This window comes from Chelon labrosus, assembly GCF_963514085.1.
Source record: "Chelon labrosus genome assembly, chromosome: 6".
Lineage (NCBI taxonomy): Eukaryota > Metazoa > Chordata > Actinopteri > Mugiliformes > Mugilidae > Chelon > Chelon labrosus.
The window spans coordinates 12,421,635-12,449,017 of record NC_140342.1 but is presented as its reverse complement, the minus strand read 5'-3'; the positions used below and the strand labels follow the sequence as shown (position 1 = coordinate 12,449,017).

Sequence of the window (27,383 nt, the reverse complement as noted above, 5' to 3'; positions counted from 1 at the left end):
AGGAGATGAATCATTGCATTTCTATGACAAACTAGAGCACCGACACTCGTTTTTTTTTATTTTTGTAACAATCCACATTTGCTGTTTTTAATAATTTTATTATTTTTTATACAGTATTGAAACAAAAAATAATAATAATGTGGTGCGTTCACATTTTTCCCAAGGGATTCTTCGCAAGTCTGATCTCTACAAGGGTAAAACAGTGAAAAGCTTGAAGCTGGATCCATCCATGTTAAAACTCACAAGGAATAGGAAGACTGGGCCCGATTTAAAAATCACCGAGAAGATTTTGGTGGGCTTTTTTTTTTTCTCCCAAGCGAACATTTTATTCCCCGCTTACGTGTGTTTACTGTGTGTTTTTGTCAGGGACGATGATTTAGGTTCCCAGCGTTTGACTTTAAAAGAAACTTCCAGTCCATGCGTAACAACAGTCCAAAGAAAACAAACAATTCCCACCTCTCCAGTCTCTTCCTCCTCTCATCCACAGTTCATATTCTATGCAACGTAGGTGTACACTTTACGATCTTCTGGCGTCCTCGCCAAGTATTCTCTTTCTATTAGTCCTTCTATACGCTTTTTGATTACCACAGGACTGGGAAGAAAACGTGCCCGGAGCTGCTGAGTCACCTGAAGACACAGAGGAGTCAGAAATATAAGAAACCAGCCTTTTTAACATTAAAGACTGCAACATTATAGAAGGAAGACAAAAAAAATACATTTGACACTGTGCAGTCTATAAGTAGAGAAGATGAAAAACAACTGGATTTAATAAAAAAATTTATTTGGATTCTTGGAGCAAATTCTTACCTCTGCTACCAAGACGTTATGCTGCATCTTCTTCCTCGATTTCATGATTCGGACGATGGCCGCCTCAATCTCATGCTTCCTGTCATCGTCCACTTTCTGTCGAGTCTCTTTCCTTTCAGGGTCTGATTCCCCTTGTTTAGCAGCAACTGGTGAAGTCAGACACGTGTACAAGATGAGTTTAGATTATGTCACAAAATACTTTTGAACAGCTGACACTATTTATTCGTGTTAATCGTGCGAGATAAACGGGTATCAAGGACTGCACAAGATATTTAGTGACTGTACTAAATGTCTTTCATAAAATGGCTGGATGACTAAGCATGACAACAAAGCAACTTCTGTGTTTCAGATTTCTAGAAATGAAGCCGTCTAACCAAAAACATTTGGTCAGGATGTTAGTGATGGACAGAAGCTGGCAGAGGGAAGGTGAGCCATAAGTTTATCATAGTGGATCATAGACAAGCATGACTCACCTGTCTGTATTTTGACTCTGTGCAGTTTGGAAGTAAACTGATCATTGACTGTAAACACGTGGCCGTTCTCTATCTCCTTGGACTTTGGCTCCTTGGTAAGAACCCGCTGTGTGGGTTTCCCACAGGCCAAAGACTGCAACGCTCGCACCAACTCTCTCTCTGGGATATCTGTCTCCTGCTGAATCTCCTACACAGCGGGATAAAATGAGGGATTATGTTGTTAAAAGCAGGGTAGATAACAATATTCTAAAACTCAGTCGAGCAAGTTGTCCAATGTGTTAGAAAAAACAGGCAGGAGAGAGTTCCCACCTCAAAAGTGCACTTTTCTCTGTTGTTGAAGAGCATGAGGATGGTCATCTGGAAGGTGGAGACCTGGAGTATGTGCTTGCGAGTGTTCGACCCCGTCACCTGTGCACCGCCCACACCCACCTCCGAACCATCCTCCTGCAGATGTAGACGAAGGGAAAGGGGGAACTCCTAAATTACAATACTCTTTAAGAGAACAAACTGTTTTCCAATTTCAAAACTTAACGCTGCATTTTTTTCCTCCTTTATTTAAAAGCTACCTTTTTAACAGCTCCGTAGAAAGTTGCGTTGAGGTCTGCCCCGCCCATGTGGTGTTGCAGTGTGAGCTGTCTACCACTGTGCTTAGCAAGGTAAAACCTGGGAAATAAAACAGAACAAAAAAATCGTTAGAAACCACACAAAATGACACAGCGGTTCTCTTTATATAGCATAACAGTTGAGAAAATTTACCGTCTGAATACTTCAAAGGCGTGTCTAGGAGCAGGGGGGATGGTGCATTTGGGTGTTGCAGACTGTGTGGGCCAGTAACCGGTAGTGAGGACCCTTACTGTAAGGTCCACACCACTTAAAGATGCCTGAAAGAGAGGTATGGTGGTTTTTAGGCAGCCCTTTCATACTGCATTTTCAAAGACAACTGAGCAGCAGTGACAGCGACAATCTGATGAACTAAATACTAAAGATTAGAATAAAGGTTTTGCTTACTGATGTGGTTTGTATGTGCTGCCTGAACTCATCCATGGTAGTGTTGGAGATGCTCATGTCCCTGAACATCCCTTCCAGTTTTGAGGTGAACTGACAGCCACATTCTGTCTGCAAAGGAGAAAGACAAAATGGGTCACAAGGAGTTAGTCAGTGCAATATGAGATGGATAACTTGAGGAAAACTCTCAGAGATATGCATAAATCTGTATCCCAAAGTTTTTTTTATTCCTTTACCTTGAGTTTTGAGATCATGTTCTTTTCTGAGTCGTCTGAGACGCTCTTGTTGCTGAGCAGCCGGCGGCCCAGATGCTGTTTGTAGTACCGTTCAAACACATCCTTCTCCTGCATGAACCTGAACAGTACCATGGCCTTATCAAGTATAGACTCCACCTCCTGTTCTGTTAACTGATCAAATAAGACAGTAGGGAAAAAGTTGAGAATGTAAAGTTCAAGTTACAGCTTGTAAAAAAATAAATAAATTGAAAACGTGTTACAGCTCAGCTTAAGCAATGCTTTCTAGGAAGGCACATACCCCTTTGACTCCCTTCTTGAGCTTATCATCAATAAAGAGCGATAGGTACTCTGGCGAGCGGGAGTTGAGGTTGAGGAAATACTCAAAGTCTCCTGCTATGGTTTGTTTGAAGAGTCTGTCGTTGTTGAAGGACTCGAGGAGGAAACGATCAAACCGCGTCTTCAGGTCTAGCAGACCCTGTTGAGGACAAAGTTGCCATGAGCGGATATAAACTGGCACCATCCATTTACAAGAATTTAAATCTCGTGTTCAGACACACTGTTCAACCAGCATACCTGGATATAGTCGACAGGGTTCTTGCCCTCTCCCTCTTCTGACACCAGAGCCTTGCCTTGCTCCCTCAAGTAGGAGCTCATACACTCGCACATTGTTTTCAGGCCATTTGGCACACGGCTGAACAGCTTGTACATGCATGCCAGGTCTGCGAGTAAGACATGTTACAAAAAACAGTGAGAAACAAAAAAAAAAAAAAAAAAAAAATCAAACAGAGAATAAGCACAAATGAGGTAATGCTTTTACCTTCTGTCTTGCCGTTCTTGAGCATATGGACCAGGCCGGAGTTCTCCATCTCCACAATGGTCTTCATGTGTTTTGAAATGAGCTCCCTTTCCACTACCTTGACAATGGGCTCCTCTGTAGACTTGTCCAGGCAGTGCATGACCCGCTCAATCTCTTCATTGATTCGGGCCTCTACCTTCTTTATGTAGACACTGGCACTGTTTTCTGCTAGGAATTTTTGGCTCTCCATCTGAAAAGGGGCAGAGAGCGTGTTGATTTATTATAAAGACTTTCAGTAGTTGTAAAATAACAAGAGTAAAACTCATCCAGCACAGACTCACCTGGAAGAATTCAGCTGACATATCTAAGAAAGGGCTCTCGAAGTCCTCCTCATAGACAGACCTGCCGTCCAGGCCGAGGATCATCAGCATCTGGCAGGCATTCCTGATGGCTCCCCTGCAATGAATTTTGGATAAATAAAAGTTTAAGGTCGATATTGAGGAAACTTGATAAAGGTCACCATATTTCCTAATTTATCTAGGGGTGAAATGACGCATTGATATCATCGATTACGTAAATATGTCCATTTAGAAGGAACACGTTGATGCTTTGCAACTTTTACATTCATGCCCAATTTGGACAATGAGACTGTATCAAAAAAAAGGCGGGAATCGAACGCCAAAATGCGAGACAGCAGTGCACGTATCTGGATTAGTGTGTTTAGTCTGATTCTTGGTTGATGATCGGTGCCTTGGCGTCATTGTTGTGTTGTTCCCTGGATGGTATGAGCTCTCCAGTGTAATTGCAAGTTATGAATAGTTTTGTGTGCATATAGATGTATAAAATTAAACGACTAGCTTTAAATTAATGTTACGTCTAAATGGGTGTGAACGACTTTTTGCAGTTAAATTAGGCAGCTGCATTTCCAGTTACAATCTGCACACTTTGCTGAACACTGTCACTGATAATTAATGGTTGAATCATAATCAGAACTTTATAAATGATGAAAGGTTAAGTAAACGCAAAAGTTTGAAATGGTTCATTTATTCAAGTTAAAATATGTAATTTTGAGAAACTTAATTCAAATGACTGACTGACCACTCAGAAAATAACTGAAACCATAATCAATTATAATAATAATAATAACAGATTAATCAATTCAAAAAAATAAATTATAATCTCCCTAAATCCAAACAAAATCCTGGGGTAATCCTACAGTCAACTACAACTCCTGTGTACCTGTCTACGACCTCTCCCTTCCGCTCCCGTGCGATCATGTCCAGTAACGTTTGTCGTAGGTGGTCTCGAATGCAGCCATAGCGCACCACCTGGTCCCTGAATATGATGAGGCCGAGGTTGTACACATTCTCCACATTGTTTTGCTGAACGTACACCCTGTCCTAAAAGGCATGAGAATGGGGGAAAAACATTACTTTATGTATAGGAAAAAAAGTACTGGAGCATGATCACAAATGCATGATGACAGAATGAGTCTGGTAAATATATATGTAAAAGTATAGTACCTGTGTATTCGAACAGTGAGATACATCAAGTATTCATTTTTTTATGCTGATACACACTGTTAGGATATGTCACCAAAGCTTTCAATAAACACTTGCACTCTTGCACTCCCACAGACAGGTTGTCGAGCTTATGTAATGGCATTAGAAAATAAAAATAACTGAGTGGTCGATGTGTGTGGTGAGGTATTAGTTCATCAGTGAGGTTTGGCTTCCTTCTGTTTTTTTTTTGTTTTTTTTCCCCTAATTAGAGCACTAAATAAGTAAAGCCTGCTAAAGATACATCACAACAATAACAATATATGAACTACCCATACTGTACTAATAAGAATAAATACTAGTGCATGAAAAGGTAGTGGTTCCAGCAAGATAAGCAGGGACACAGAAACTTGCTGCATCTGCCTGGCTCTCCTCTAGAGGTCAGCAGGATAACAACAACAACAGCTGCCTGCTCTCCCTGCACAGACATCCGGATAAGGTGAGCCTGCAGAAAGGCAACTGCACGGGGCAAAGCAGGACAGGAAAGAGGAGAGAGTACAACAAAAGAACCCCAGGAGAGCTCTGTAGTCTCTGTAGCGAGTGTGCCATTGTTTAGCCGATACTTGTGCTTATCTCAGGAGCTCAATCACACAATCCCCACACATACCATTTGGCTGGCAAGGTTAAATCAACTCGTCCTGCCAGTTTTCCGACAAACAAATACAACAACAAAGCCTCATTGTTGAGTCCAAATTAAAAAGAACCTTACAGTTAAAGTCCAACAGAGGATATAGGTGAAGGCTGGCCAGGGTTGAACACAAAAGGCCATTTCTTAAACAGCACAAAATTATTAATGTTGTGAAACAAAATGCGCCCATGGAACAGCAGAGTTCATGCACCAACTATGAATGAATAAATGAATGAATGAATAAATAAATAAATACTTAAGTAATTAATAAAATTGTACAGTAATTATTTTTGCAGTGACTGAACTACAATAGCACGCCTACCATGTACATGAGGATGTCTCTGATCATAACCATGGCGGTTTGATGGTCATTCCAGGCCTGGTTCAGTGTTTGCAGAAAGTTATTATTTAGGGAGTTTAGAACATCTTCTCGTACCTGAAATTATAAAAAAAACAAAAACAAACATCAAGTGACATCAATTTATCTCTGGTGGGCCGAATCAACATCAAGTCTAAGCATAAACCAATATTCTGCAGGTTATTTTCTAAAGAGTTGTATTAAAAAGGAAAAGATTCTTTACTTTGTTGATGAGGTGTTCAGTGACAACCTCCCTCAGGCCTGTGTAGAGCTTCTCCCCGTGCTTGTGGAGCACCATGGTGTAGGCATTCCTGTACAGCTCCTCAAAGCTCAGTCCACTGTTGTTCTTCCTCTGAATCTCCTGGATGGCATTTTTTAGAAGGTCCCAGATGTTGTTGACATATTTCTCATCCATTGTCATCTGGGAGAGATAGAAGGATGAAAGTGTGATGAAAGTAAGCCTAGCACAGGTCAAATATAAAGAACACTCACTAATAAGTAATGGCAGTTTTGTAAAATTATATCTACACAGATTTCAAAATATTTTTTTCTCATTTTCATACCTTGCAAGGTGAACAGTGAAGACATAACTTTTTGATTGCACAGGTATTTAATAAACATTAGCACTAAATTTAGTTTAAAAGCCACATTTTGGTGAATTTGAATTCTCTGTGAAAGATTGCAAAGTATGAGTTATTCAATATGTTGTCAGATAAAGTTGCAAGTGCATAGTAACAATCTGATCAGGCATCTGGATGTAGCAGCACATCAGCTCTTAGCTCTGGTTAACACAAAGTTATGATCAAGTCATCACTTAGTGCATACATCAGTGATACATCAGTGGCCATGTTTATAGTTGGACAATATTTTTTCAATGTGACTGAAAACATTCTGATTTACAAGTTAACCCGGATGTATGGACGTACATGACCCAAAACATTAGATTTTTTTTTTTTTATTTTGCTTGCTGAGGAGAGTTGAATCTAAAGAAGTTCTCCTTTTCCAGTTTTTGTTTGACAACACTTCACTAATTTAATAAAGATAATGAAGGACTGGAATAAAGATGACAAAGACGAACCCACGATTCAACTGTGCTGATCAATTTTCGTGTTGTATTGTTTCAACAGCTCGTTGTTTCGCTAACACCACGTTTCTGTCTATTTCACTCGTCATGTCCCCTGATCCGAAGGTTATCCCACATGGAAGAAACGTACAAAAATGTTTTTTCTTCCAACCAAACAATCAGATCAAGTACTTAAAGGGTTATCTCTTAATATTTTGCCATTTAATAATAGATTATGGATTTATATAACCCATTTCAATCATAAAGATCCTTTCGATTGGGCCAGTATGTTTTGATGAATTCTTTTTCTGATTAGACTATTATTATGAGTATTATTGGACTACTACTGTCAATGTAATTGCAGAAATTGATACTGAACAAACAGGGCCATAATAAACCAAACACAGAGCAAGGACAAAGTCATATACAGCTACACGTGATATCTTAATGCAGACTGAATGAAAACACTTTCAAAACCAAAGTACTGCTTGTCAAACAGGTAGTAAAAACACACGGGCAGCAAATGCAAGGCGTTTAAATGTGTTTTAATCCACAATGAATGACTAAGCATGTAATTACACTAAATCAAGGGTACAATGTGTGTTAACATGTCTCACAATCAAGAAAGACGTGCAGAATGGAGAGAAGCAGCCGTGAAGTGCATTTAAGTTCCTCATCCTGTTTCTGACTGCAAATGAACTGTCCAGCACCCTCCATTTTAATTTGTGACAAGAGTGTAGACTGATACTATTATTTTTATCAAACAGTTTAGCCTTAGAAGAAGTAGGATATCTGCCATTCTACATAAACAACTTATCTCATTAAGGAAAAGCACGCTGTATCATTTAATTGATTTAACTCAATCAGAAACCCGATCTGAAGTAATCATATTTTCATATTTTCTCCCATGCAGAAAAGAAAGGATAGACATATCTGTCATTATGTTTACACGCACACTACAGTTCACAATATGATGAATAACATATTCTATTTGGATACTCTGAATTAGTCGGATTTCTTAATGTAACATATTCCAGCATGTGGAATATGTTGATATTCACCTACTTTTACGAGCTTATTCAAGACATGTAGGCAGAACAGACAGAATACAGGTCTCAGTTGTAGTTCTTATAGACGTTTGACAGATTGAGTCTTGCTTGCTTCCTGTTGGCTCTCTGTTGTCAGTATCAGCATGTAATGCTGCATTAGAGCTGTTTATGGTTGGAACTGCACCTACTTTGAATATTATGAAATACTTTGATAACATTAACTTTTCTGATATGTGCAAATATAGCAAAGCCAACCTTTTCCAGAAGGATGCTGAAGCAATGAAAAGGGCGGCTGTGTTTGCGTTGTGGAACAAGTCCACCGCAAATAGAGAATGTTATCATTGACTGCTTAGTATGAATATTTTCTTTTTAATAATAAGGGTGAATGTTTAAAGTAGTCAGTTATGACTTCAGGGTATCAGGCAGGTGTGACCAAATAGTTTCTGTCAATGTCATTGTAAATGTCAGTGTTTCCGCTACCACTTACATTACAATCACATGGCCTACTAACAGAGCTTTTGCCCCCATGTTACTTAACATAAAAACAGTGATCAGTTCAACGTAGAACAATTTAAATTAGGGAAAGAGAGCTCTGTTATCCAATCGGTAATTCATAGAACCTGTATCAGGGGAGAAAACATTGAACAGGTGCATCCAGGTACATTTTCAGATCACAGGCTCTATCGGAAGTATAAGAGCTGTAATAAGCTCCAATTATATTAATCAAATTTTATATTATCTTCTTAACTACTCAGGGTTAAACTGAGGACAAATGGGCTGGTATTGCAAATGGCCAGAAGCTCAACATCTGAGTAAAGCAATCCTTGTTTTAACTCACCCATCTGCTTTCTGACTCACTCTCCCAGACACCCACTCATAAACCTAGATATTCAACTGACGAAATTATATTAGTATTTCCTTTAATGTTTCACACACAGGAAGGGTGCTAGAAGGACTTTGCAGACTGCACATAACGCAGCTTGACAAGTGTGCTCATGACAGAGCTTCATTGAGTTTGGGGATATGTTATTCAGCCTAATGTTCAGTCAATGTGGTTGAAATGACTGTGTGACAGTGATAGTAGCGTAATTTAAATCAGTAGACAGGTCAACTGTACGTACTCAAGTTACTTAGGACTTGTTTACTTTAGCATCGCCCTGGGATGAAGTTGCGCTAGCTCTCAAGCTAACTCTGGGTGATAATGTGCTCATTACTATCCACCAGAGTCTGAACCAAATTCGTGGTGCATTACACTAACAGACCGAAGTGCTTGCCGATACCATAGTGTAGTGATACCTGCTGACCCGGCAGCAACTTAGCAAACGTTAACTCAACATTAAGAGGCCTGCTAACTAGCTAGCTACTATTTGCTACTGTCTCCCTGAAGAAGTTTCCTTGAATGCTAGCTTTAGCTCGCGACGAACGACGATGGCATTTTCTTAGCTAAGAAACAGATAACGTTAAATAAAATGAGCGAATAACACAGATAACGTGCTTCGGCTAATTTGTTCAAGTAAGCGCAGTTTTCAATTTACTGACGTTTCTTTCTCCGTTGAGAAGCTAGTTAGCAGGCAGCTGCTAGCATAAAGACCTGTCATCCTCGGCACTCGAGTCTCATAGTTAGCGTCTCGGCGCTTACAGAGCCGGTAAATACTTACAGGAAAGGCTCGTATCCTCATCTTGGTGTCCTTCTTGGTGCCGCCTTTGAGGTTGGACATGATTAGTTAGAACGACTTTCGTGTCTAAAGTTGACTTGAAGACTACATGAAAGGCAGGTGCTGGTTTGCTTTCTGCGCCAGGAAAGCGACAGGGAAACTCGGCGACCTCCCCCTTTGGGAATTAGGTCGGTCTGTGTGTCTGTTATGTTGTTGTCAATCGCTCTGCTGCTCTGTGGTTGTCGGCTAATGTTAGCTTGTATGCAGTGATGGCGGACGGCTGTTCTCCACTGCGCAACCCCGGAATCTCGCGAGAGTAGCACAGGCGCTACACTGACAGGTGCATTCCACAGGTTGACGTTAACGGTTGGCACTTCCCTCATTCCAAAGCGGTTACGTCGGCCATTATTATATTAATATTTCGGCCAAAACATGGTACTTAAGAGCATTTTAGCAGTTTAAAGTCAAAGTAACTAATTGAACTGAGACTACATTTACATGAAGGCATCACAGACAGAAAAATACTTTATTCGGGAATAATAAAATATAATTTATCACTGTTTTCAGGCACCCACCATATCAACAGCAAGAAGCTAAGCTAGCTAGTATGTTCAGTTAGACCGTAGCCTACTAATTTTCAGCTTTGCTGTTTGTTTCCAGTCCTCCTTTCATTCTTTGCGTTTCCCATCTGCATGTTGACGACTGACCACCGGCTGGAAGACAGAATATCTCCTCACTGTCATGACCACGCTCTCTGAAGAAGAGAAGACATTGGACAACAAAAGGGTGAGTACACTGATTTAACTGGAAAAGAGTTTTAAAGACTTTAAAGGACAAGTCTATTTAGCTATGGGAGTATTTATCCAAAAAACAATCAGTGTATTGACCATATATAAATAATTAACTCTCCACTGACTATATTTCAAGATTAATTTAGCAGTTTTCTTATGCTTGGAGCCATAAAAGGGCTTAACAGTAGTCTAGTATGCAACTGAAGCGAGTACACCCGTCTACAATATCACTTAAAATTATTTCTAAGATGACAAACTATTTCCACTAAAGGGCCAAAGCAGAACTGCTGCATATATCTGTGATCACTGATGCACAAGTTAAGTAAAGTTGTGAGCACTGAAACAGAAATGGGTACACTTTTGATGAATAAGGTTAAAAAATGTCCCTGGAACGTCCACATGGAAATGTATACGTTTGACATGGACCTCCTGGCCAACAAAAAAATGACAGTGTATGCAGAGTCCTGAAATGCTGACGTGGGACTGTCATGATACGGAGCTGCATGAGGGCAAAAGCGCTTGTGGAGATGACACCATGAGCGTCTGTGAATATACCGAAATACTGGCTGACAGGATGACTCCCGGTCTCCAGAGGACTGTTCCACCATGATAACAATCCAAAGCACACTGCCAGAATCACACAAGAGTTTCTAAAGAAGAAAAAATGTCAAAACTATGACATGTCAGAGCATGTCGTCTAACTCGAATTCACCTAACTTGGGGGTACAACACTGGCTCTATGCAGATGAAAAAAAAGGTCTCTCAAGAAAGGCAGAACATGTCTCCAAAAATGTGTGTAACATGGATTTTCTCTGTGCTGAGAAGTGTGTCACCAAAAATTTAATTACATTAAAGCAAATTTCCTACTGTTTAACCTAGAAGTGAAACGATTTTGAATCGACTGACATCAAGTAACTTTATAAACGCAGTTGTGTTCTCATCTCTGTGTATGAGCCTACCTCTGCACTCTGCTATGATGGCGGGAACTGTTGCGTTCTTTCGGAGATTAGTTCTAGCTCTCCGCCGCAGGCCCATGTTCTCCAGCTCCAGCTTTCTGATTTCCGATCGCATCGCACTGATCACCTGGATAATCCTCTGTTCGCTGTCCATGGTGCTGACCGCAAACACTTCCACCTGATCTGAAACTTTTTGAGAGGCATCCAACCCAACTATAAATTCACATTGTATTGCCACACATATGCTTACCATTCAGAGTTGATTTCAAAGCTTACCTCAACAAAGACACAAGTATCTAGTCTTTCATCAGTCAGACGGTGGGGTCACATGATGGGACGAGTTTTGTTTTCTTCTCAGTGATCTGATGCCTACCACTTTCTTTCCTCCTGTTAAATATTCATCTACTCTGTCAACGTAAAGCAACAATTGGGACTTGGGAGAGGCATGGCTTGTGGCCTAACTGTCTGTCAAAATGATAGGTTGAACTAGTTCTTCTTTAAACCACTTCTCAACAAGATTAAAATCTATATAGACGATTGTTTTATCAATTATTTTAGACAACTGTTTATTTTTTATCTAAACCTTCTTTTCAAAATTGTACCCTAAATGTGTAAACTCTATGGTGTGAGACAGTAATATTTACCAAAACTGACAGCTCTGTTCTCTCACTGATAGCCTGTTTATCAGGGGTTTCTCTCTTGTCAGCGGAGTCTCAGAAATCTAAAAGCTGCACACACACACACACACAGAGTTAACCATGACTCAGTTAAAATATGTGTAATCAATAACCAGATTACTGGTCAATGTTTTTATGTGTAAGTATACATTTTAGTATGTGAGCCTTTTCAATATGAATGCGTCATATGTGCAGTGTTTCGAGGAGAAAATCAGTGTGTGTTTTGTGCTCCTCTGCTGCTCTCTAGTGTCCAGGAGTCCTAGCAGCATGCGGGAGAATATTTTATCACAAGGTCTTTGGTTGAAATTGTCAAGTCTGTCATTTTCGGCACTGTAAGAACAGTACCAGAAAACATGAACACTGTAAGAGTAACTCTCTGTGGAAATGTGCAGTTTACTGCTACAACACATCATAATATTTAAAAGATATCCCAGTGTTAAGTGTAATTATAGATTCAGCCAGACACAATTTGAAAGTTCAGTCTGTCTGAAAAAACATCTTCAGTTTATCTGCTGTTTTCTTATATGGTTTTTGCCACTGTGATCTCCTTGTTGATTTGGTCTATCGCTTGGTGAAACTGCAAATAGATTTCCGTTACACACATTTGACAGCCGAGCGTATCATAATATCAAGTTGCCTGTTTACTTCTGTCGTGTTCTGACACCACATTACATACTCTAAGTTCCTCCCATTCCACAGTGTGGTGTGTAAGCTGTTTGTCCCCTGATAACAGCCATCTCTGCTACTGACAGATAAACTCCACATGCTGCTCTAGAGATGCTGACAGCCTGCACAACACAAGTGCATTGTGATTGTGGAACTAACGACTCAGCTGAGTGAAATATGTCTGTGTAAAGTTGTTCCAAATAGACAGTGATGTGACTCTTGTTGGGCACAAACAAATAAACCATCAACCACATAATCCACAGGATTAATCATAGTAAATGAATTAAACTAACGTTTACGGTCATATTGAAGACATCCAGCAGGTGGCGTGTGCTGTAATGTGAGTTTAACAAAATTAGGCCTAATGTAGTCAAGCTTCACTATGTGCAAGCACATGACATCTTCCACCGGCAGGGTAAGCCCAGAGGACGACAGTATAAAGTGGTGCATTCGAAAGAGGAGGTAATTGATTTCTTGCAGGTGATTACAGAGGCAGAATTTAATACACTGCTTTTGATTTCAGCTCTTTTCATCGCCGCTACTTTGCTTTGCAAACATGACACCAGAGAAATGCGGCTCCCTTCAGAATCCCACACTCATCATTTTAGCCAAGCTGCTGTTGACCTGGCGCCAACACTACAAAACAGGACAAGTAATTTAATTTGCCACCGCCGCCGACCTTGAAGCGGGGAATGTAGGCTAACAGAATCCCAATAGGGAGGCTTGAAGAAAATGTCGTGGGAGCTGAGAGAAGGGTCAGACTGTTCTGCTTGTAGCATCAACCACATTTTCCTCACCTCTAAAGGAATACATTTGTCCTTCAGGTTTGCATGCAGTGATTGAAGAATGTCTTGTTTTAAAGATATTAGGGTACTAGTCCTGAGTACCCTTTAATTTAGGTTAACCAGCAGTTTCAGTCAAACCTTATGAGCAAAAACACCAATGCTGAGCTTTATATTTTCATAGTTTCTGTGGCATAAAATCTGAAAAATGGCAAGTATGCAGTGTTGTTCTGAAGCCAGAGAGTAAGCACCATCATAGCAACAGATAACATATCTGGATGAGGCCAGTATTAAAGGGGAACTACTGTTTTTTGAAACCTGGACCTTATTTCTGGCATAAAATACGATCGTTTACTCACCAATATAACTTTTGTGTAATTTCTATTCGTTCGAGAGATATTTAGATATGCGTATGTCCATGTAGTGAGAGTGACTGGGGCACCAAAACGCAGCCTCTAAATAACGCATTATCCGCCGCGAAACTCGTTCATTTCACCAATATTTTGTTATCGTACACTAGTGCTATTCCCTGTTGAGTCCGGAGTTACCTGTTATCATCATCCGGGGTCTGTAGATTGACCTGCAGACCCTGGGTGATGTCTTCTGACCTGGATGATGTCATCTCTGAGCGCCATGCGCACCCGCGACGGTCGGCTTGTTTACCTGTAATTTGCTACTGCTACTTTTTAGCAACATGGCTGAATATTTTTCCAATTCTGAGGTTGTGGATGAACCATAGCAGTAGTTATCCAGGTCATCCAGGTCAGAAGACATCATCCGGGGTCTGTAGGTCAATCTACAGACCCCGGAGGATGACAACAGGTAACTCGAAGGGGAATAGCACTAGCGTACAATAACAAAATATTGGTAAAATGAACGAGTTTCACAGCAGATAATGCCTTATTTAGAGGTTGCGTTATTACTATATGGATATACGCAAATCTAAAATCTCCCTAACGACTACAATTTACACAAAAGTTATATGAGTGAGGAAACAATTGTATTTTATGCCAGACATAAGGTCCAGGTTGTAAAAAAGTAGTTCCCCTTTAAGGTAATTTAAGTCAGGATGTGCGTCTATGTAATGTTTAAATATCACCAACAGGGAAAAGGTCATGACTCACTGGATACGTTACAGTGAAATCTAGAAAGTGCTATTTCCCCATCAAAGAGAGGCGCTACATAAAACAAATAGCATAGGAGAGGCGAGAGGACTGTAGGGCACATCTGCTTTTATTATGTGATACATGCCAAGTCTTACGGTACTTCTGTCAGTCATGTTTACATATCTCAGGAAATATGTGATGTGTGAAGTGATATGTTGATGCAGTTCTCACTGATCAGATCACATACCTCAAAAGGTTTGTTTCGCGAGACCTCGCACTAAGTTAAAAAACGAGTCAGTAACTGATCCTTCTGAAACTGCTTGGTCATTATGTGTCTTTTCAGCCATTTTGTCGCCGTGACTTGACACCACAGTGACAATGATGATCTGGCGTTAAGAGGTTAGACGAACTTTAACACAAGTGTTCTGTTACTTTATAACACGTCAGTAATGTCTTGTGGGCAGACACATTCCCAATCCCATCTCTCATCACCCAGAAGGAACAAATGCCCTAATGTTCTCTTTGAGCTTCGTGGTGTGATGTGATGTGATGTGATTGTAATTGCAGTCGTAACTTGTTGCCCCATCGAGGTGACATCTTAAATCACCCTGGTGAAAATATCTTGGATCAGAATCCAATATTGGTCGTAAAATCTAAATATAAGGCCAGAGAGACTAAGTGGTTTCACAGAGCGCTGCTGTAGCTGGCTAACAAATACACGCACACGGTAACAAGGCTTGAAAGTGGAGTGCGTACTGCCTACAAGAGACCTTCTTCTGTTGAGATTATCAGTTTAATATGTGTGAAATGTTGCAGTTACTTTGAATAAGGTATGTGAGAGGAGCTTTTAAATCCAATGCTATGTGTCCTTGCTTCCAGCATGCCAGTGCTTCAAATAGGGACCTGAAGGTTTTCCAGCCATTCGCACAGTCTTTTAATGACATAGCTCATAGCCACAGTCCCATTCAACAGCCTTCATTATGACTCACTAATCATAGGCTACATTTGTTTTTCTTTTCCTCTCTATTCTATCTCTCCAGCTCGTTCTTTCTGAAAACTTTTAGGCCTCTGCCTCTATCCCCTTCTGTTTGTCCTCATGTGAGCCAGACGAATCCAGTACCGAGCAAGAGTCGCTACTGGAGAAAGTGTTTGTTGACTTTTCGGCACAGACTGGTGCTCTGTAGGGGAGCAGTCTGTTATTTATGGCCCAGGGCCCCATGTGATTGGCTGAGGAGAGATATAATTATGTCTGGTGCTTAGCTTAGCTAGTTTTAGATTTACAATAGGTGCCATGTTGAGTTCATCGGTTGCTAGGTTACTAAGTGTCTTGTACTGTATAAAACACTTTTTGACATGGGCTGTGTCTGGTGGTCGAACACTTTTCCCTGCACTTACCCTCAGCCCACTGATGCACTGTTACTCAACACTGGGCAGTGTAATGATTCATTACTGATGTTAGATGTTCCCCAATATTGTCAGGGATTTGTGTGTGTTTAAGCATAGGTTCCCATTTTTTGCACAGGACGATTACTTATTGTGGAAACTCATATTGAACTGGATGGGTAAAGGACAGTTTCAGATTTTTTATATGGATTCCTGTTTATTTAAATGTTAATATCATGAAATTATTCTTTAGTTTATTGATATAGCATGAATGTCAGCTCTTATAACCTAAAGGCTGCAGTGTGCTTTAGTTATGGCGGAATTAAATAGAAGGAAGCATACAGAAAGCAGTGATTCTCAACTTGTCTGGCTTCGCGACCCACCATCACCCCTTAATGACAAGGTGCCCCCCAAATCAAAGAAAATTTTCAGCTTCTCAAATGTATTGAATGAAAAGATTGTGCAGTTTGAACCTGAGATAGTAGAATAGAATATCACAGTATGAAAACACGCAAAAGAAAATGTAGAGATGAACCAAAACAACCAACAAGTGGCGATGCTCAAGAGGGAACTATTCCCTTTTACGCTTAATTAGCTGCATTTTAATTAAAACCAAGACTCTTCTCTTCAGTAACTTCAGCCTTAAGCATTAATCATAAGGCTGACATGACAATCAATCGGCTGGTGTTTTCATGCAAAATACATGACATAAAAAAGTGCAACTACTGAGAAATATAATTTTTTATTTTTTTTAAAAAATCAAATTTTGTAGCTTTAGCTGAGAATCCTCATTTACTGAATCTATGACAACCAACACTGCACTATCGAAAAAATTCAGTTTCTTCAGTAGCAGTTTTTATCCACAAACACGAAATAAATTAAACAAAAAGTGCAATTCAAAAGGATTCAAGTATACAAATTAACTTTTCTTCTGTAAGTACTGAAAAACATTGCGCTTTTAAGAATATTAAAAAATTAAGCACTCACTTCCTCAATCTAAGAAAATCCATATCTCGTATAATCTGCGTCATACCCGCATTTCGCCATGCTAAATTAGCATAATGTAAACAAGCATTGCAGATCTTCTTCTATGGTGTGAAATGGCGGGTGTCACCTGCCACCTACTAGCACCCTTTCTTTTTCTTAACACCCTTTTTGAAAACAGGCCTGCGACCCACTTTTCACCAGTTGAGAATAACTGTTTTAAAGCACCAACACTCCATCATCAAAATAGTATTTCTGTATGCATAGACTATAAATTTGTATTGAAACTTGCCTTTATAGGTATAACTTACCCCAAATAAGTAGTTCACTTTGGCATTATACAAGGCTAACTGTTACTATCTGCTCTTATTTTGTATAAGTCAAACAAATGAAACAGCTGAGGAGTTGTACTCTTTAGTCAGATTGTATGTAGGTATGTAGGACGGATGTATGTTTATCTTGTTCCTCCTGCTGCTCTCTCTCTTTTCTGTCAATAGCTGGATGGCGTAAAGCAGAAGGGTCCCCCTATATGAGCTGGGTTCTGCTCAAGGAGTTTTTCCTTGCCACTGTTGCCTTAGTGCTTGCTCTAAGGCTTTCAGGCAAGGTGCTGTCAAGCATCTTCAGGCAATTTGTGTTGTTATTGACACTGTATAACTAAAGGACTTGAACTGAACTGAATCAATTTATTGGTTGACTGTTATCAGAATGTAATGACGAGACAAATTAAATACAAGTCAGTTTCCCGTTTTACTTGATGTCAGCTCCGTGGCATATCTGAGTTGCTTATCTGTTGCAGTGATGACAGTATCTGGTCTGTTCCTTCACGTAAACAATGTTAGATGGTAAAATGATTTCTAATATCTGCAGGGACTTCCAGTGAACTGTTTGTGGTGAGAATGCTGAAATCAGATATGGCGGCGGCATGGTAAACAAGTCTCAACAATTCACTGAATAACTGGAAAAGAGGCTGATTTACAGTCACTATCTAACTGAGAAGCTGAAATAACGAGTATTAAATATTTTAATGCAATGAAGAGAGGTTAATTGAATTCTCCATGGCACTAAATGCATGCAGAATTCTCTTTATAAAAACTGTTAGCAATGGATATTGCAACTGCCTTGCAGGAGATCCTCATTATGCAGGGTGGTCGGACAGGGACCCTCAATAGACTAATGGGATTATGTCAGTTTGAATCGAGCTTCGCTGGGGTTACTGCACACGCTATTTGTCCCTGTACAGTAGGTGGTGGGAGCTGAAGATACTTTAACACACCAGCATCCATAATCCTATTGTATATTCCAAACCATGGCTTATGTGATCACTCTCTTCAGTAGTATGTGTGTAGACATATCACTAGTAGAAAACACTGGGATGTGTAGGGAGTTGAGGCTCAGTGAGTAATCCTCATCTAATCCATTTATTTTGAATACATACGCTGCCACGGTTAATAAACAGTGACGTGCCTATCATTTTCACGAGGGCACACAGTTGCAGCGCTGCTTCCCACCCCCCGTCTCATTTTACTCCTAACTGTGGTCAGCTTGTAAGAAGACACACACATTAATTTGAAACTGAATGACTCTCTCTTCTTTTTTTTTTTTCTCCCTCTTTCTCTGTCACATGAAAATCAGCCAAATCACGATGGAGAAAAAATACACTTCTAGACCGACTGCATCTAGTTTCATTGCAGGCTGGGGATATTAAAGGCACCGTGTAACAGGTCCTGGCTGAATGGATAGAGTAAGTAAAGACTATCTGATTAGTCTTTTCACCTAATTACTGGTGGGATTTTATTGCAAGCTGTTGTGATACTGGACAGTAAACCAAGCTGTCTACGAATCCACAAACGTGGTGTAAAGATAAGATGGTTATAAAAGTGTCCAGACTGGCTGGTTAGGTGTACTCACAGTGTGATTAATTATGTAATGCTAAATTATGACTTTTAGACCTAGACAATAATTAGATTGGCACATCTGTACAACACATTATGACTGTCGCCCCTCTCTCTCTTCAGCTCCTTAGTGTAGTTAGGAATGCAGCAGTGCCACTTGCAGTCCGCAGTGTCCAGGGAGCCCTAAAAAGGGAAGGAGTCTCACTCTGATTCCTGGCAGCTCATAGAGCTGTGGAGGCTAAATTAGGCCTGGTTTCATTGACTTCCAATCCCTCGAGTCAGAGCCTAGAGGAGGGGAGGCTAGCTCCATGGTGCTCAGGGCCACGGATGCTTCCTCGGAGCTTCTCTTGACACAGCCTGGGTAAGTGTGAGATGGAGAGATGATAAATATATAATGTTTAAGGAGGAGAACAGTCTGAGTAAACGTAACGGAAACATCAATTAGTGGTTTTGTGTGCTTGGAATCACGTCACTAAATCCTTATTGATTGATTTACGGTAAAATATAGTACAGTGAATAATCAGTGTGTTCATTATGCGTGTTAATTTTAACACATTATTCTGCTATATTACCTTATGGAAGTGTTGCACACCTGTTATATTAGTTATAAGCAGTTAGGCTAAAGTAGATTATTTATGGGGATTTTGAGGACTTGAGGCCTGAAGAGGTAAAAGCATCCGTTATTTTTTCATGCAAAAATAATAAGTAAATTAACCTAATTGAATCTTTTTCATTCCTGTGATATTTTTGTAACCCCATATACTGGAGTTCTTGATCCTCCACATGATCCCGACCCCACAGAAGAGACACATGTCATATAAGCTTTATCTACAAGTGAAACATCTGTAGACTCTCAGCTTTACCTTCAGCTAGTTGTTGACTGGTTTTAGCATAACCTCAAGGCAGCACACCACTTCCTGAATGAATCAGGCTCAAAAGTCTGCAAACTAGGTTCAACTATTAATTAAATTAAATTGTGCATTTGTGTTCAATTTCAATATGATAATCATTTAATTTTTATTTTATGCATAAGAAAAAAGGAGCCAGAACCGTCTCTTGACGGTCAAATTTCTCATGGCAGCACACTATATACTACTCTTCTCATAAATGTTCCCTTGCATTATTAACTTCAAGTATGTTGTGCAATAGCAATATTATCACATCATAAAACAGCATGCAGAGAATGTGGCCTTGAATTTGAAAAGTTCAGGTACACTAGGAAGAGACAAAGGCAGCAAACTATTTGGAACTTATTTGCATATGCCATGACTGAGTTATTCTTACTCTTATTACTTTTAGAATGAAAATATAGGTCCAAACACACTTTACTGTTGTATACATCATTCTGCCTGGTCAGTAGTGTCGTTTTGCTGATAAAATGCTCGTTGTCTGCCTCCCACACTCCTCTGCTCTTTCCCCGTCGCTGTGCTGTCCTGTGTGATTGACCACGTCTCTTTCTCTGTGCTGGCAGTCAGAGACAGGTGCTGAGTGCTGCTGAGTGTTGCTGTGTGTGTGGGCCCCAGAGGCCTGGTTCGACATTCCACTGATAGTTTGATAGACACAGTCCTTCAGGGAGGAATAGGCGGGGGGGGCAAATGCTCGTACCAACCTCACGGAAGAAGAATTGAAGTGAAGTGAAGTCCAGTGATGTACCTGCTTTGTGTGTGTGGGTGGTAATTGCAAATCCCCTTTCTTTTTAAGTCGCTCAACGACAGCATTTACAACTCCCCGCTTCCCGATTTACCAAGCTGTCTCACTGCTTATCTGTCAGGCAGCAAACTACTCTAATGTCACAGGCACTTCCTCTTTGGACGCACTCACGGACACACATGCACACATGTCTGTGTGCGCATACAGCGTGCATTATGCACCAAGTGTGTGCACACAGTTGTGCAAATGGAGGAAAAGAGGAAGTTATAAAAAAGGAGATGCAGAGAGAGGCGGGGAAAATAACAAGGCGACCATATTTGGCATAAGTAGATAATGCAAGCAGAAGATGCAAATGAGATATGGAGTGGTTGTCATGGAGACATGATGTTGCGCAGTGATGGTTCGCTGTGAACCTGACCACATTTGTGGTATGGCCGTTGCCAAGCAGAAGGTGCTATTATGAGAGTGTGAGAGCGCAGAGTAAGAGAAGTAGAGGAAGAGAGAAATGAAGATGTTAGTCCATCCCACAATGCATTGCATCAGTGTGACCTGTGTTGAAGTGGCTTCATCTGTCCCAGTGGCGCGTCAGCGATAGACAGACACACAGGTAAGCTCACTGTCTGTACGACCTATCTGTAGGATTAATGTCTGTAGGTCGCTTAAAATTACTCCATGTGCATTTATTGCTTTAATGTTCCTTATTTGTTTTGTTGTTGTATCTAACGCGCTGTAACTCAAGCCCGGTGTGCTTACTTTCACTTGTGTTTTACAAAAAAGGACATCCCCTATGCTAAAGCTAACATGTGTGGTATTTTACTGTTTGCGCAAATGTGACTCAATTTCCCCTCCAGTGTGAAGTTTATATGACAGTTTAAATGTAAGGAGGGTTCATGTAACATATGCAGCCGTATATCTGCAAGCTACATTTAGACATAAAAACCGATGAAAGCTGAAATGAAAGGCCTCTTTGTGAAGGGTGTTTCCATTGGTTTTCATTTTTATCTCCAAGATAAGCTTGAATAGTGCATACAAGCACACGTATGCACACAGCTGTGTCAGATGGGGACAAGAGCTATTTCCTCTCTCTGTATTTCAAACTTGACAGCTTGGATTGCACCTGCTTCCCCCCACTGTGTCAAAATGGAAAGAAGTTAAGAGAAAGCCACAAAGTATGCTTTGAAGCACTGAAAAGTAACTGCACGTTTGCTCAAGAAGAAGAGTGTTCGTTTTCCAGTTAAGCTGTTTTGAGTGTAGCAATGACCTCAAAGCAGTATTTTGCTTTGTCATTCTGCAGCACATAATTCAAACTAAAGTGAAATGGCTAATGCTGAATACAGATCCCTGTGGTTTGCCTTCCTCCAAGACTTCATACTGTTGCAGTTGTTGCTGTGATGGTGTGTAATGTGAGTGTAATGTGTATTTGGGGACTTAGTGATAGATGAGCCGTCAGAGTTTGGCACTCGAAAGCTCAGGGACATTTCCTCAGAGGAGTGAGAGTTCACATAGGCCAGCCAGTGTCATTTACAGAGAGCTGCGAAATAGCAGAGCGTTGAGATGATAGGGAAGCTTAAGGTGGAAAGTTGTGTTCATCAGGGAGGAGGGAGGGAAAATAAAATGTGAACAGTTTGGACTTACGGAATTGACAGAGACAGAGGGGTTACATATGATAGATTGCGTTACATTCGGATTCACAGTATTGGTCCAGAAGTTTGGTGGAAGTGCCAGAGTTCTCTTCCCTACTCTTTCACTCTCTCCTTCTTCACTTTTACAAATGTGGATGACTTGCCACAGACAGATAATAAAAAAAGAAGAATCAAAATTTATGTGAATCACTTCCCATGACGCTTGATGGTGTCATTTACGTTATTTTCTCAGACTCGGCACAGGTCCCTCCAGACCCACAAATATAATACAACGTTTTTTACTGACTGAGTAGTACTCCTCATGACCAGTTCACTGATCTCGGTGTGTTAAAATGGTGGAATTCCCCTTTATGTGCACCACATTCACACACGCCTCTTCCTGTTTTCGGTTGGTTACCATTAGTGTGTGTGTGTGTGAGTGTGAGTTTGCTCAACCTCAGTATGTTTATTCCTGTTGCTCTTTGCTCATCCTTTAACAGCTCTGCAGCCTCACTGATCTATTAGAAAGAACAACAATCACACCATCGTCCTATGTGTGAGATACAAGGAAGTTGTTTTAACAAGGAAGTTGAAACAGTTGATTTTGTAGATAAAGAAATATGAAAAAATAGAAGTAGGCCCCAGTTATATATCAGGACAAATTATTTCAAAATGAAAAAGTATTACTTGTTGAACTGAATGACTGAATGCCTGAATGATGGAAGAGAGGAACATGATTCTGTGAGGTTATGACAAATCAACAAGTGGTTATGGAGCCTTCAAGGGGGAGTTTAGAGGGAAAAATGATGTAGTCAAATGTGAAAGAAAGTGATGAAAACATAGATACGTTTTGTAGAAAGCATAAAGAAAAATCATGACTGGGAATTTAGTAAAAGGGCAGAAGAGTAAAAGAAAGATGCAGAGGCAGAAAGGAACAGAAGCACTGGCATAGACTCAGCTGCAGTAGAAGAGGGGAAATTCCACGTCAGTGTCTGAGTTTCACAGAGAGCCAAAGATCTTTGGAGGCGCTGCTAATATGTCTCCTGTTGAGCCAGAACGACATCCGTCAACCATGTTTCTTTGTTATATGTCAATGAAAGCTGCATTTGCCTTCAAACAGATTGCTCTGCTGATCTAAAAAACATCCTGTACGTGTTCTCTGTTTCCATGGTTGGAAACAGTTCCTTCCATCGCTAATGAATGATGGCTAGAAATAGATCATGGCATCATTGCCGTTGTACCCAATAACACCACTGTGTATCAGAATTTCATTGAGTCTTTTGACACGTTTCTTTTGTCTGAGGTATGCAGCATTTTGCTCTCTGGGAGCACAGACTCATTGCACCAGGAAATGGGCTAGGTAAAGGGTTAGCACTGCTGCCGAGGCTCAACCGCAGATTGTCACCTAGGGTTTAAGGGGCTGAAGTGTAAATTAGAGATGACTTATCACCAGCGTTGTGTTAAACGGAGCCGTGCAGCAGTAGAAACTGGTCCAGAGAGATAGGAAAGGAGTGGAACAGAGAGATAGCTGAGGCGTGACTGTTTTGCATCGGAAAAGCACTATTTTTGCAGTGTTTTACATTGTATGTATGAGCAAACACACCAAAGAAAGAATGTGATCTCACATCTCCCTATGAATACGGAAATGTGTGTGATCTTCCTTTTCTCAGTATTCAGTATTTATATAAAATTTACTTTTCCGTATTTCAAATGGGAGCATTAGAAATGTAATTTCTCTTTGATCACAAATCGCTCACAAAACTTGGCTTCAGTACACAGAGCGAAATCTGTAAAGACTCCTGCAGATGCCAAGGCCACTGTCTTCATAGCTACCGGATATTACAGCATCAGGTCCAAATCAAATTCTTGGAGGATCCTTTAGTCTCTCTGGCTTTCCCCTGGATGCAAGGGTTGTGGCAGCAGAAGCTTTGTGTCAACAACAATACAGGAGAGCTGGTAGCTGCAGCTGCCTCAGTGTTTTCTCTCAGTTTGCCCTTTTATAATTTGTTGCCGTCTTGCAAACAACAGTCTAGTCTGTATTTGTTTTAGCAGCAGTAATTTCCAGAGTATATACATGTGATATGTTACTCTGGATGTATGACCACTTATTAAGGTAGTACACAGTTTGATTTAGTGCAGTTTAGTGTGTAATTTATAATGTGGGAAAGAGCTAGTGTGAGGCAGAGCTGAGGGTTGCATGCCACAGCAGAAAACGGTATGAGAGAAAGAGGGGGGATCCGTACAGAGGCCAGACCTAATCTGTCGCAAACTCCCAGTAAGCCTTTCCATAGCAATTTCTTCCACACCCCTTAATCTATTCCTGTATTTTTCCAACTGCCATTTTCTCCTTATTCATCCTTAACTCAATAAGTCCCTTGTTTCTGTCTCACTCTTTCCTTTTTTAACATAACAAGGCTTTCACTTTTGATGCCTTTCCTGAGTGTGCATGGTCTTTCCTTTCTTGTATGTTTATCTTGTTACTAATGTCCTTTTTTCTTGCCATGTTTTCCCACTCTTTGCTTCCTGCCTATTTCCTCTCTCCTTCCTCAGCCTCTCTGGATAGGCAAGGGCAGTGCTGCTGTAACTGAGCCAGCACTTCCTGGTGTTGTTTTAGGGGGGGGGGTGTGGCCAGATTTTGAGGAAGAGTGGGAGGGAGAGGGAACTGCAGGATCGGTGTGCCCAGTGCAGTCAGGGCTCCCTCCTACTCTTCTTCCTCCTCGTCCTCCTCCTCCACAGCTGTTGCTACTGCCGCCCAGCGAGCACCACTTTCCTGCAGCAGACAGCCGATCCAGAGGCTGGGGAGTCAGTAAAGACACAGCCCAGCCTGTCTTAGCACAGCTCTGCACAACCCAGCTCAGCTACTTGAAGAGGCAGGGGAGGGGAGACACTAGCGCCAACGCTGCAACGCGCACACACACACACAATCACACAGGCAAACACTCCTCCTCTCTCTCTTGCTTTCCCTATCTCTCTCTCTCTCTCTCTCTCTCTCTCTCACTCTGGTGCTCGGCTCCGCACAGCTCCTTTACTCATTCGCTGCTGATTCTCTCGCTCACTCGCTTGCCTCTCTTCTGCCAGTCGCTCTGCCTTGCTGTGTTCTGCTGCCTGCCTGCCTGAGAATGGTCCAGCCGGTGCCTGGGGGTCTGCTGTCGCGGCCTGTCTGAATACACGCACAAGCATACAGAGCCAATCGAGACGCGGAAGCACACACACACACACAAACTGGAGAGCAATGTGAGAGGTAAGAGCTTGGTTCATAACCCTCCTCCCTGTCTCATTGGTTTATCTAGATCTTTCCTCCCGTGTCTGCTGCTGTCTTTACTTTCCAAAGTAAGCGCCTGTGCAATGGAGCATAGGTAGAGATATGGGAATTGTTTGCCTTAGTGTCTGCTGTGTGTTTGTTCAGTGTGTGGGCCATAGGGCTAACTTCTGTTTGTTACGGCTTCTTTTATAGATATGGGCACACTCACATTCACACACAAACACACAGCGAGACACATTCTTGGCTGGAAGCAGACAGTCACACAATAGCTTCTTCCTGAGGGTAGCGCTAGTTAGCAAGAAAATTTGCTGGTGTGTGTTTGGAGGGCCACAATTGTTCCGGGAAGCAGTGGAGAGGATCAATAGATCGCCCACTCAGCTTTCATTCCGTCCGTCTGACTCAACATCGGACATGTTGGGAGTTATCCTGCGGGGCTTGGTTAACCAGGGAAGATGGTCAAATTTCTCAGTTACGTCTCCCTTCTCTTGCTGCGTCAGCCTAAAGGGGGGGGGGGGAGAAGCATGGTTTTGCATGTGTATGTGTGCCTTTCTAGCATGTGCGAGTGGTGCAAGGCAAACTCCTGCTCCACTTGTATGTAAATTATGTGTGACATGTGAAGCTGCTGCTACCTTATATGGTGAGCAGTATTTCAGTACAGTAGAATCTTGCCAAGCATTCCCGGGTCGCGGGAGGAGAGAGTGTGTGAGAGGGTGACTCTGTCTGTGGGGGTGTGTGCGTTAGTGTGTGTGTGTGTCTGAGTAAGTAAGTGTTTGCATGCGTTTGACAGAGGGGGAGTAACTAAGAGGAAGAAAGTTGAAGAGAGAAGGAAAGTAGAGAGAGATAGAGGGAGAAGGAAAGCCAGTAAATGGAGGAATTTTACTTGTTGAAGTTTATACAGGAGTAAAAGTAAGTCGTCTCATACTATTAAGGCTATTAGATAATGTTTTTCTTACTTTACGGGTTAAACTTATCTGTGTAGATTATGCCAAATGGACCGAAAGTGTTTTCATTTGTATAATAACATCTGTCGGACCCAAATACGGTAACTTAAGTTATTTTTACAAGCCTTTCTTCTTCCATATAAGTGAAACTGTATAACAGCTGTTAACGATTCAGTTAAAAATGAGAACGGGGTGGATCTTCGGAGATTTAAACTCTAGCCTCGACTCCAGCGTCTCCTCTCTTTGTCCCTCACCTCACCATCTCTGCCTTCCTCTCCCTCGCCTCTCTGGGTTTCCTCTTGGTGGTGTGTCCGTGGTTGGAGCAATGATGAGGAATGTTGTTGTTGTGACTTAGAGGGATCCATGGTGGCTCAGACAGTAGCACACACACCCAAGTATGTGCACACATGCAGTCAGGCGCAACGCGGACAGATGTGTGGCAGATTGCATTGTGGAGACTCTGTAAAATCTCCATGGTAGTCAGGGCTGCAGGTAGGCTGTCAGCTTCTATCTAGCAGAAGCTTGAAGAACAGGCTGTTGTTATCAGTGTGATTACAGCGGACGAATGTCAAAGATGACATTGCTCTCTTTTTGTGTAAGTATGAGGTCTGGTGTAAATTGCTCTGCTTTTACATTATGTGTGTTGCCTGTGACATAGAATCTGCCCTCCAGACAGGATTATAAGCATGGTTGAATCTGCACTGACAGGTTAAGCCTTTATTACATTGGGCCTTCTCTGTATGTTCCTCTGGTGTTGTGACCACATTTCAACCCTTCTGAGAAACAGTTTGACACAGATTTGGCCGAGCAAGACACCTCCTACCAGAGTTCTAGGTTAAGTTTATATGAATTGACTTTAAAAACTGTGCCGGATGCACAGTTCCTTATTACAACAATAATGAACGAGTCTTTGACATGACACGATACGTATCTGTTTCTGTCCTTTCTGTTCAACATTTATTCATTTTCAGGCTGTCCACCTTTATCTGAACTACACAACTGTGCTAATATGCAGGGCAGGCATCATGTCAAAGCTGCTTGT

The 27,383-nt window shown here is 41.2% G+C and overlaps 2 protein-coding genes across 23 annotated transcripts in view; one reads left to right on the top strand and one right to left on the bottom strand.

Annotated features, from left to right (window-relative positions):
- Nucleotides 1-32: 32 nt before the first annotated feature.
- On the bottom strand, nt 33-9,770 carry LOC311489100 (cullin-3-like). Its single transcript, XM_084546018.1, has 16 exons — nt 9,633-9,770; nt 6,086-6,283; nt 5,827-5,940; nt 4,557-4,717; nt 3,659-3,773; nt 3,339-3,567; nt 3,095-3,240; nt 2,820-2,996; nt 2,522-2,692; nt 2,289-2,396; nt 2,037-2,161; nt 1,847-1,943; nt 1,590-1,724; nt 1,281-1,467; nt 808-953; nt 33-627 (listed from the first exon to the last, which is right to left on the bottom strand). Exons 1-16 carry the CDS (start codon nt 9,690-9,692, stop codon nt 496-498), a joined length of 2,301 nt encoding a protein of 766 aa, XP_084402144.1. The 5' UTR covers nt 9,693-9,770; the 3' UTR covers nt 33-495.
- Nucleotides 9,771-10,277: 507 nt separating this feature from the next.
- The window catches only part of mbnl1 (muscleblind-like splicing regulator 1), a 48,829-nt gene continuing 31,723 nt past the window's right edge, over nt 10,278-27,383 (top strand). For 2 of the 22 annotated variants that reach the window (XM_084546024.1, XM_084546023.1), the window contains exon 1: nt 21,185-25,379. The gene's annotated coding sequence lies outside the window, so the exon portion shown is untranslated. Of the gene's footprint in view, nt 10,416-18,606; nt 18,716-18,989; nt 19,228-20,816; nt 21,124-21,180; nt 25,380-26,020; nt 26,307-27,383 lie in introns of those variants that run through there. The other 20 variants (XR_014699101.1, XM_084546021.1, XM_084546028.1 and 17 more) reach the window with 17 other exon arrangements.